At 40.3% G+C, this 11173-nt stretch overlaps 1 protein-coding gene across 1 annotated transcript; it reads right to left on the reverse strand.

Annotated features, from left to right (window-relative positions):
• Window positions 1-228: 228 nt before the first annotated feature.
• ppm1la (protein phosphatase, Mg2+/Mn2+ dependent, 1La) lies at window positions 229-10985 on the reverse strand. The gene is made up of 4 exons (XM_085390242.1): window positions 10129-10985; window positions 3893-4067; window positions 2297-2458; window positions 229-2101 (listed from the first exon to the last, which is right to left on the reverse strand). The coding sequence occupies exons 1-4, from the start codon at window positions 10525-10527 to the stop codon at window positions 1746-1748; spliced, it is 1092 nt and encodes a 363-aa protein (XP_085246368.1). The 5' UTR covers window positions 10528-10985; the 3' UTR covers window positions 229-1745.
• Window positions 10986-11173: the final 188 nt, after the last annotated feature.

Genomic DNA, 11173 nt, shown 5'->3' on the forward strand with positions numbered 1-11173 from the left:
ACATCTCACCCACTTAAACACTGCTGCAGACCAAGAATGGCCTCTCCCAGCAAGGCAACGCACTTTCAACCACTATATAAAACTGCCTACGAATAACTCCAGGGACCCCAAAATCGAGAGCCAACTGGGCATCAGATTAGAGCCACCACCGTGAAACCCACATGAGCCAAAGCATCCAGTGCCAACATCCCTGTCCCACACACCAACCTCTCAGAATTCCAGTGAATACACTCTGATGGATCAGAGGTGTTTGGCAAGGAGGATCCACACAATATTCGATAGGTGGTTATAAGATTGTGGCTCATGTGGTGTATGTGTGTGTTGTAGTTAAAGTCACATTCCACACACAAATTTCACTTTTGAGTATCACACACCTTCTACAGACTTGATAAATTTCTTTCAAAATGTTACGTTTCAGCCTTTATAGTCACTCGGTTAGGGTAATGTTGATTAAGGATTCTTCAGAGGTGAAGAAAATAACACCAGGTTTCCCAGGTGTGGATTGAAACAAGCCCCAGACTAAAAGAAAAATTAAATGACGATCAACAGTGATTAAAGTTTATGGTTTAGGATCAGGCTTAATCCATGTCTGGGAACGAGATGTAAATGTTCAAATAGCTGAAGAAACATCTGAGTCCACTCTATTGGAGATCTTGAAGGATAAGAACCAGAACGGATTTTTTGTTGTTGTCAATTTTAATGCAATGAAACAACTGACCCTCAACATTAAAACACATTTTGAAAAAAATATGGACATTCAGATCATCTTTATGCCTATTCTAAGTTGATTAAATTGATGTGCAATATTAAAAAAAGGCTTATTTAGCATTTATTTGGTCAATGAATTATCAGATACTCCAAAATTGACTTCAGGCATCACTTTAAAAAAAGATATTTCATTTAAAGATGTTTAAAATGTGTCTCACCTAAAACGAAAATTTTCAGCTCAATAAGCCACGAGCCCTTGTCACTGCTTACCTTCTACCCCCTTCTCTTTATGTGACTGCTTAGTTTTAAAATCTGCTGTACTGAGCATGAATTTTAAATAAATGCAAAAACAATAAATCTCCCAAAGCTTTTACCGTCACTCCTCAAGCCACAAAATAGGTGCTTAATACTCAAAAGTCATATGTGTGTATTGTCATCAGAAATTAAGTAGAGGTATGGATCCACTGGAGTCTTCTTACATTTGAGAAATTATTATTCCTGTTGGAAAGTCTAACAAATGCATACAATCAGAGAATCATCAAAATGCAGCAAGCCGGGTGGTGTTTTTGCAGATGGACAGTAATTGTTGTGCAGGCACTGGTTGAAGCCTTCTCTGAAGAAGCCTCCAGTGGACCTGTACCATTCGTGTGCGTGTGCATGTACAGTAAACAGCAGTGATGTCATCACAGTCTAATGTGTGCTGGTTAAAAGACCCCACCCCCCTCCCCTGTGTCTGGTAGTCTTGGTACTGTACTTCAATATTTTAATCAATTCCTCATCCGTTTAGCAGATGGCTGTGAACTGTATTGAATTTAAATGCCCCTTTTCTCCATCAGGTCAAATTAAATTGAGCTTCATTTTCTCATATCATTGCATGTGTGTGTGTACATTTCTCTGTATGTGTGTGCATTAGTTAAAAGCCCAGTCGAAATCTATACTTCTCCCAGTCCTTCCGTGATGATGTACTTACTGATACATCCAGAAGATGGGAGGAAAAATATACTGATCATGACGCAAGCTTTAAACTCGACCCTCACCTACTCCCCTGCCTTGCTGTTCCCCCCTGCTCCACTTTTAAACTTCACTACCATGACGGTGATGTTATCAGGGCAGCCACGATAGAAAGACTGTAGGACGATGCTCTTGGCACCAAAGTGAGGCTCGTCCAGGCGCTCGCGGACAAAGCGCACTGCCTCCTCGTTACTGAAGGCATCCCACAGGCCATCAGAGGCCAGGATCATGAACTCTGGCTGCAGTTTGTCCAGGTCAAAGGTCATTATGTCGGGGTCGGGAATGACTACGTTAAGGTTCTTCAGTGGGTAATCCCCGAGGGAGCGGGACATAGCAAGGATTCCCTGGACTCTCCACGATCCATTAAAACTGATGAAGCCTCCTAAAAGTAAAAAGAGTAAAAATTCAAATTTAAAGTTTAAGAAATAAGTTTAATCACAACCTATTTCTAACACTGCATTAAATTTAACTCAGTGATTTCCCAGAACAGACCAACAGATGGCGACAAAGGACCCCATAGCAACAGCAGGTACACAATGCCTAAGCTTTACATTACACTCTTATACTCATTATTTACCTGCCCTCTTGATTCTCTTGCGCTCTTTAAGCTGATACGGCTTGTGGTCATGTGATAGGGCGACAGCATTCCCATCTTTGTCACACAACACACCACGCGAGTCTCCAACGTTGGCCACTGTGAGCTCTCTATCTGACAGCAGCGCCATCAGACATGTCGTTCCTGTGTGGGAAATTCAAAGAGAAGACAAAAACAAAAATCCAAACACTAATCATTAGTGATTTTTGTACTGTAACCAGCTACAAGTTAAAAAAAAAAACCTTAGAATTGTTACAGGCACATCTTTGTGATCTTATATTATCCTTTAACTTTTTTATTTTAATCACACCACAAAATATAACAAATCATTTTTATGCCAGATTAACAGTAATACTTAAAACTAGATTTTGTTTTGTTTATGCTGGCTTTTGAGAACGTAACTCATGACTTCAGATAGCTCCAAATATTTGATTAGGCAAATTTTTTTATTCCAGCTGCCCCTACTGATGCAAAACTCAAGGGATTTGTTTTGCTGCTTCGCAAACCTGTGCACCACTACACTACAGCAATGCACACAGTCGATATGTTTCAAGTATGGGGTGTTTTTTGTTGTTGTTTTTAAGATTTATTTTTTGTATTTTCCCTATATTGTACAATGTAGAGGGTGGACAGAAAAGCAGGAAGAGGATGGGGGGATGACTTGCAGCAAACGCCACTCATCCCAGTGAGCTATAGCAGCACCTTTCCTGTAATGAATTTATTTTCACACTACCACAGAGGGCTTTCAGAGGATAAAACTTAAATTACACCTTAAAGAATATGCTCGATGACATGTATGAATGTGAGCTTTAAAATAAATAAATAAAACATAAATAAAACAGAGTTTTCCATAATAAAGTTGCTAACCTGTGAGTCAATACTAGATCAAGCTCAATTATTAAAATTAATTTTATAGAGACACCATTGTGCCAGTGGCCAGTCATTAACTGTATCTTCACTATCCTGAGGAGATGATGTGGCAGACTGTCACCAAAAAAAACAAAACATCAATGATGAAAAATAATAGTAGGTCAAAAATATGAGGAAACTGTTTCAAATGCCACCAACCGATCAATCTGAACTGTTTCTCTGAAACATCAGCGTAAATCTGGATCAGCATAGTGTTACACAACCATCTCACTCTTCTAATTCAGCCAGCGTTTCGAGTGGGCTGTAGAAGGACTCGGTCAGAGACGTAAATGTCAGGTGGGAGTACGGAGATGAGAGGGTATAAGACAGGAAATTGTGAGGATTTTCTTTCATAGGTGAGGTTCTGCAATGCAACCGAGTCCCTTAAGAGGAGAGAGCGTGAAAATGAGAGTACTCGAAAGCATCGTTCTTAACATGCCAACTTTCACGCAAACAGCCAGCTTTATTTTAAAGTGCACTAAAGGAATACTCTTGACACTTCTTGGCAAAAGTGCTTGCACAGTGTGTTTACAAGACATGTGAGACGTGCTTCCTCTATTTGTCTCATGTGGCAATTTTAGTTTCAAAGTTTCCCCCACACACACACTGACCACATATCTTTTTTTCCCCATTTCCTTCCACCCTCCTCCTCCTCCTCCTCCTTCTGACCTGCTTCATCGTGGTTTGCAGAGAGCTTGTCCAGCATGTCACGATCCACAGCCAGGATGCGCTGCTCGAGAATGCTGGCGTACGAGAGAGCGCTCTCTCTTTTCTCTCTCTCAAAGGCCTGCAGCTGCTGCTTCAGGGACTCGGGCAGGTGGGCCTTCACATAGTCAGCTGCAGCCTAAGACGTCAGAAGGGGAAGAAGGGAGGCACAGAGAGGATTAGACACAGGACAGTGCCTGTGATCATAACAAATAAGTAGAAAGAAATAGCAAACAGATGTTTCCTTAAACTGGTGCTGCCCAAAACAGAGCCAAAAATAAACAAATACTGAAAAGTGGTCAGCAGTCAAACTCTTTTTATTTAATGCCTGCTAGATTTGTATATTGGATATACTGTTTATAAATGTAATGTTGATTTCTGGTGACTTTTCATATAACTTTTGGTGCCGTAATATATGGATAGATTTCATCGTGTTGAATAAATACAATGTTCCCCAGCTTTGAAAGACAGAATAAATAAGGTTATGATTCAGATTATTTTTTATGTCTCGCCAGGCAACACAACTTTAATTTAGAGGAGTGCTTTAACACCAGGTGTTCAGAGCTGAATTATTGAGCAACCTCCTCCTCTTCCAGCCCACTCCTCCACCTCCTCCCTTCACATATCTGCTTCCACCCTCGTTTTCTCCGCCAAGATTTCCATTATGCTAATGCTGTCAAATCAAATCTAAAAACGGGAGCATTTTACACCATCTTGATGTCCCTGCATTCATATTTCAGATTCACAGCTCCTACGAAACGAGGACACTTTGTGCCCTTCAGTCCACGCGCTTTCATTTTGCTCCCTTCTGACGTGATGCAGTAATAAAAAATAATACTCGGGTTTATCAGGTTTATCCATGAGCGCAGTTGACATTTGAACCGTGATATTGCTCAAAATATTTACCATGAAGTATATGGAATGTCTAATTATGTCTAATTATCAGGAGGGACAAATCAAGTCCCTGTCTGCTTCCTGTGCTCAATGATCTATTTAATGGAGGAGAAGCACTGAGGGAGGCTGGATCAGGGAAAGAGCTTCAAGTGTAAATTTCCATTTGCAGTAAATAGCAGGAAATGCCAGACTGAGTGCAGTTACAAACCTCACGAAGGGCTCCAATATTTTACAGCCTTTACATTTAATCAGCTAATGTAAAATATCATCTAAGCCCCATTTAAAGTGAAAATACAGATTATGGATCTTGATTTCTTATTAACTGTGCTGTTTTATTAAATTCTACTTCTTCCCAGAGCCAGCATGCAGGATTGATCTTTTTTATTATTAACCTTTATTTAACCAGGAAAAGTCCCATTGAGACTAAAAACCTCTTTTGCAAGGGAGTCCTGGCCAAGAGGCGACAACACGTTGAAATTACAAAGTTACATACATATTATAAATAACAATTACATTTTAAAAACATTTTTCTCTGGCTCTCTCAATCTGGACTTAAAAGCATTTAATGAAATAAGATCTGCTATCTTCCAGTCTTTTTGCATCATGGTCCATGTGAAAGGGGCAGCATAAGTAAAAGCCCTCTTTCCCAGTTCAGTTCTGGCAAATGGAACATTGAGCAATAAAAGATCGCTTGAACGCAGGCTGTAAGAAACAGTACTTCTCCGTGTGAGCAGATCGCAAATGTAGGTGGGCATTTGTCCAAGCAGGGCCTTATAAATAAAGATGCACCAGTGAGCAAACCTCCTGGAGGACAACGAAGGCCATCCCACTCGAGCGTACAGATCACAACAATGGGTCAAGGCCCTACAGTTTGTAATAAACCGTAAGGAGGCATGATAAACTGAGTCAATCTTATGAAGACACTGGGCGGAAGCATTCATGTACAGCAGATCACCATAATCTAAAACAGATAAAAATGTAGCATTTACAAGATGCTTTTTTGTCTCAAAAGAAAAGCAAAATTTGTTTCGAAAGAAAAATCCCAATTTTAGTTTGAGTTTTTTCACAAGATTGTCTATGTGAGGTTTAAAGGTCAGAGAATCATCAATTAAAAAGCCAAGATATTTATACGTATGCACCACTTCTATGAGGTTTCCCTCAAGAGTGGACACCAAGGGGACAGTTTGAGGAAATCTCTTCATGTTTGAAAACAACATTAGCTTTGTCTTTTCAGCATTGAGAACCAATTTCAGCTCCAGAAGTGTGTGCTGAACCACGTCAAAAGCTTTCTGCAACGATTCTATTGCCTTTTCAAAGTTTGAGCCAAAGGAATAAATAACTGTGTCATCAGCATAAAAATGCATACTAGCATTGGACACATTTTGTCCCAAATCATTTATATACATGATGAACAGCAGAGGTCCTAAAATTGAACCCTGTGGCACCCCAGTGTGAATATTCAAAAGTTCTGAGCACAGATTTTCACATTTAATGCATTGAGTCCTGTCACTCAAATAATTAGTAAACCAGGAGACAACATGTCTAGACAGCCCCAAAGAAAGAAGCCTATGCTTTAAAATGGCGTGATCCACAGTGTCGAAAGCTTTTGACAGGTCAATAAAGAGAGAAGCACAGTGCTGTTTTTTATCAAGAGCAACAAGTATGTCATTTATCACTTTTGTGGCAGCCGTGACAGCACTATGCTGTTTTCTGAACCCAGATTGTAGTTTTGAAAGAACTTCATTAGAGTACAAGAACTCTTTTAATTGCTCACTGACGAGAGACTCAAGGACTTTTGCCAAAACACACAAGTTTGATATTGGCCTGTAATTAGTCAAAATGGCCGGGTCGCCTCCTTTTAATATTGGCGTAACAAAAGCAGACTTCCAAACAAGTGGAATTTCTTTATTTTGGATTGAAAGATTAAAAAGGATCGTAAGAGGTTGTGCAATGTAATCAGCTGCTATTTTCAGAAAATAGGGCTCTATTAAGTCTGGCCCTGGGGGTTTCCTGTGATCTAAGGCTTTAAGAGCTTTATGCACTTCCTGGACAGAAAAAGGAGAAAAATCAAAAAGCTCCCCAATATATGTTTGGGGTTCTGTGCAGGGAATCATGGGGGCTGCTCCAACAGAGTTAAATAAAAAACCAGTAGCTACGAAGTGCTTGTTAAAGCTGTTTAAGACCTCAGTTCTGTCATAAACTGGGACAGAATCTTTTAAAATGAATTTTGGAAGAGCCTGTGATATTTTATTTATAGATAAGGACTTAATTACTTTCCAAAATTTCTGAGGGTTATTGAGGTTTTCTGTAGTAACAGATAAATAATATTCTGACTTAGCCTTCTTGATAAGTGTCGTGCATTTGTTTCTTAATTTCCTGAAGTCTAACCAGTCAGTCAGGGAATCGTTTTTCCTAGCTTTTGCCCATGCCACGTTACGCTGATGGATGGACTCTGATAATTCCGATGAAAACCAAGGGTTCTCCCGTCCCTTGACCCTAAATTTTTTGGCAGGTGCATGCTTATTTAAAATCTTCATAAAAATTTCTTTAAAATAAGCCCAAGCCAGATGGATGTCTGGTATCAGACTCAATTTTAGTTTGTACAGCAAAGTAACGTGAAAGCCCGTTTAAGGTGTAAACTAGTCAAAGCAAATAGTCTCTTCCCCTGTAAGGCAAGTTAAAAATGAAGCAGCAGCTTGTGCTGACTTTTATATTTCAAGGCCACAATTTGTGCCTTGATAGAAAATAAAAACTGCAGAGAAAAAACACAGAATGTTTGAGGAATGTTGCGCATATTTTCAGAGCCAGGACACCCTGCACTCAGAGACGGCCTGTTCTATCTGCCCATATTTGGCTTGGCAGTATGGCTTCTTTCAATATTGGTGATGTGTGAGGGTTTGTGTGTGCTTCCAAATGCACGAAAGTGCAAAAAAAAAAAAGATCAGCAGCAAACAAATGTCACTTCCTACAGTTTGTGCCTGCATATCATTAGCATTGAGGGTCCCACGTAGTTTGTTTTTACCAGAGCCTAGTTTTTATACTGGGAATTGTGGTTACTGTGTTTGCATGTTACAGCATGTGTTCTGTGCACTGATGCTAATGACCCTAAAGCAGCTGAGGTCGATGTCAAAGCAACCCAATACAAGTCCAAAGCCTTTGTGACTACTGATAAAAAGAAGGGGGGCAAACCTGAGTAAAACACATATAAACAAACCAGACAGAGCAACACAAATCTGACTTGTGAACTACAGAAAATAAAGGGAGCAAAGAAAAACAGTAGACACTGAGTGTGAAAAGGAGAAAGAGGGTGCAAGATCGGGAATTAGAGGAAAGAAAAATATTTGTTTACACAGTGGAAAGAGACAGAAAGGCTAAACACAGTCTGTTTGTTTACCTCCCTGTGACTGAACACATCCGGACGCCAACAGTTACAGCATTTCTGGGAGCTAACAAACTAATGCCTGTTTCCTTAAGACAGAAAATTAATTGCCTGTGTCTAATGAATCCCTTAAGATGTGCTTAAAAGAGAGGATAGACTGGATGTAATCACTAACTCTTCTGATTTACTGTTTCAGACAGTTTTAAGCAAAAATCCCAGTTTCACTGTTTCAAGTCAAATGTGAACTACAGTTTGTTTTCTTGGCCTGTTAATGATACTAAACTGGATATTTAAAAGCTCTGAAGCGAAATAAGTTAGATTAAGAAATGAAAAAACATTTTCACAACTCCTTAATTTTCAAAATAAAAATAAAAACTGATATATTTATTAAGAAAACAGTAACACTTTATAATACGTCTTAGCCCAAATTTCCTCAGATTTAATGTGGAATTTGAATGAAATTTGTTCTGAAATTAGGGTGCAATTTTATTAGGTACACCAGAATAAAGGGCTAAAACTCAAGTTTTGCTTTATACGTATGCAATTTAAACTTTTTGATATGTTTTATGGTGACCCCAATGAAAGCAAGAAGCTGAAACATGAACATTAAAGCTGTTCTTAACACTACAAGTGCTGCTCGAGCTTATTTCTCATAGGGCAAGGTTAAATACTCCATAATAGGACCCAAGACCATAAAAAAGGTGCAGTTACAACATTAGACAGGAGGTTAAACCACTCTTTAACACAGCCCACACACCTTAAAGTAGAATCTATTTATTATTATTCAAGATGGGGAGTTTAAGGTACTCCACAATACAACTGCCACCTCTAAAAGTAAATTATACTTATGATGTCAGAAAGGGGTTTAGGCCACTCTACAATACAGCCCATGGCCCTAAAGGTGGGGCATATTTACATTGTAAAACTGTAAGATTAAGCTACTTCATAAAATGGCCCACAAGTACATGTAAAGTACTTCAACTTACTCACTAACCTAAAAGTACTTACAGTAGAATTGCTACCGTTTTAATCACATGTAGGTTTCTTATAAGTATTTGCAGGTAAATAAAAATTCACCCAAATTTCATCCAGTTTCAAAAATAAATGTAAAGTTTCAAGTTAAATCTGGAGGAATTACAAGCCAAGTCATGGACTGTATCATAAAGTGCAACAGATAATACATGTGGAAAATATTCCAAATTAGAAATAAGATTTATGACTCAGGCTCGTTCCTATTTGCTCTACGGGAACAGCAGACCATTTTTATTGAGCATATACTGCATTTAGGGACAAAACTTCCTTTTTTCCATACTTTTATAGCTGCATGGCACTCTTATTCTTAGACGTTATCACTGAGTGAAATATGCAACAATATGTCCTGTACTGGGAGCTCTGACAGTGGTGATGGTGTGACAGATGGCGCAGGACATTTGCTCTTCAGGCAATCCTGAGAAACAACTGACCCTTGATAACACGGGGACTGGAGCACACACACACGCACATACACACACATACTACAAACCATTGTTCTTACACACACACACACACACACACACACACACACACACACACACACACACACACACAAAGCCCTTTGTGATGAAATCCAAGTCACCTTCCTGATTGGCAGTGGTGGAGGTGTTCAAACAAGGGAATACAATGCCGGAGTGGGGAGGGGGAGCTCTCTACCACCCTTGTGGAAAGTTTGTAACCTTAACTTTTGTTATTTCAAACCCTGATTGGTAGCAAATTAACCCACTCAACAAGGCTAAATTAAGAATTTATTTTAATATATATAAATGTAGCAGCATTAAATAAAACTGCACTCTAAGATACATCACGTTCTCTTTACCTGCCAAATTCACTGTGCTGCTAAAAAATAAAATAAAATAAAAGGGGCCCTCGTAACCTCTTGCTTCCAGCTTACCTCGCCACCATGACCATCAAATATCCCGAATATGGACGGGTGGCTCTTGTTGGTGATGTCGGTGAGCACCTCGAAGCGATCCTCCATGTGGTCTCTCCTCCCTTGTATGGAGTACACGGCTACGTTGTTATTCTTGAACTCCCAGGTTTTGGAGAACTCTGCATCCAGGACACTGAGGCCTCCCAGCCGGTCATTCTGCATCATCTCCGCCACTTTCCCCTTCACCATCTTCACCGCATCCCGGCTGGACTTGACGATGGTTTTGACTTCGTCCGTGTGGAAGAAATAACTCCACAGCGCCAGGCTTATGCATAACAGAAACAATGTCTCCGGCCTGAGGAGAAAATAACGCATGATCCGACCCAAAAGAGACAAGAGCGTCATTGTGTCTCCTATCATCACACGCAACCAAACTGCGGTCTGTCTCTCCCCCCGTCTGCACAATTCACTCCATCCGCTCAGCGGAACTATGAAGAAATCGATTAACTACCACTGTGTCAGAAAAAGACAAGATTTAAGCATTTGTTCGGAGCTCGGTCTGCCTGCTCCGAGCGCATTTACGCACTGTGCACAGCTTGGCTGCCAGACACCCGGCCGAAAACGGAGGACAAAAGAGAGGAGGCCACCCTCATTGGTTCAACACAACGTCTTGGTCCTATCCCCGGCTCTCTAAACAGCTGCAAGAGGATTCTCCGAGTTCAGCCGATCTCCCACAACCCATTGTAAAACGACGGATTTTCTGGGTTAGACCCACCACGCTGACAGACATAGGAGTCACCAGGGGGACGAAGTGACTGCAATATGTCCTTCTTTTTCACCGATGACCCCGTTCCTACTGTCAGATATGTGCCGATTCAGTCTCCGCATCAACAACACATTTCACATACACACACACACATACACCTTCCTACTTAAGAACTGTCAAACCACCAACAGGGAGCGCGAACAATATCGGAAATCCGAATGTGTGTTTAACGAAGCAAAATAGTAGAAGAGGCAGGAGCTGCGAGCAATGCGGCCAAATCAGGTGCTTTATGTTGAAAGA

Source organism: Rhamphochromis longiceps, linkage group LG18 (assembly GCF_057381845.1).
Source record: "Rhamphochromis longiceps isolate RC_006_pf linkage group LG18, R_longiceps_female_GT1.1, whole genome shotgun sequence".
NCBI classification, from domain to species: domain Eukaryota; kingdom Metazoa; phylum Chordata; class Actinopteri; order Cichliformes; family Cichlidae; genus Rhamphochromis; species Rhamphochromis longiceps.

Bases quoted from the DNA above. Each gene is read 5' to 3' on its own strand.
- ppm1la (XM_085390242.1), bottom strand. From the start codon at position 10,527: ATGATAGGAGACACAATGACGCTCTTGTCTCTTTTGGGTCGGATCATG. The intron at 2,459-3,892 runs GTCAGAAGGAGG...TTTCCCACACAG, and splicing joins TGCAAACCACGATGAAGCAG to GAACGACATGTCTGATGGCG. The intron at 2,102-2,296 runs GTAAATAATGAG...TTTTACTTTTAG, and splicing joins CAAGAGAATCAAGAGGGCAG to GAGGCTTCATCAGTTTTAAT.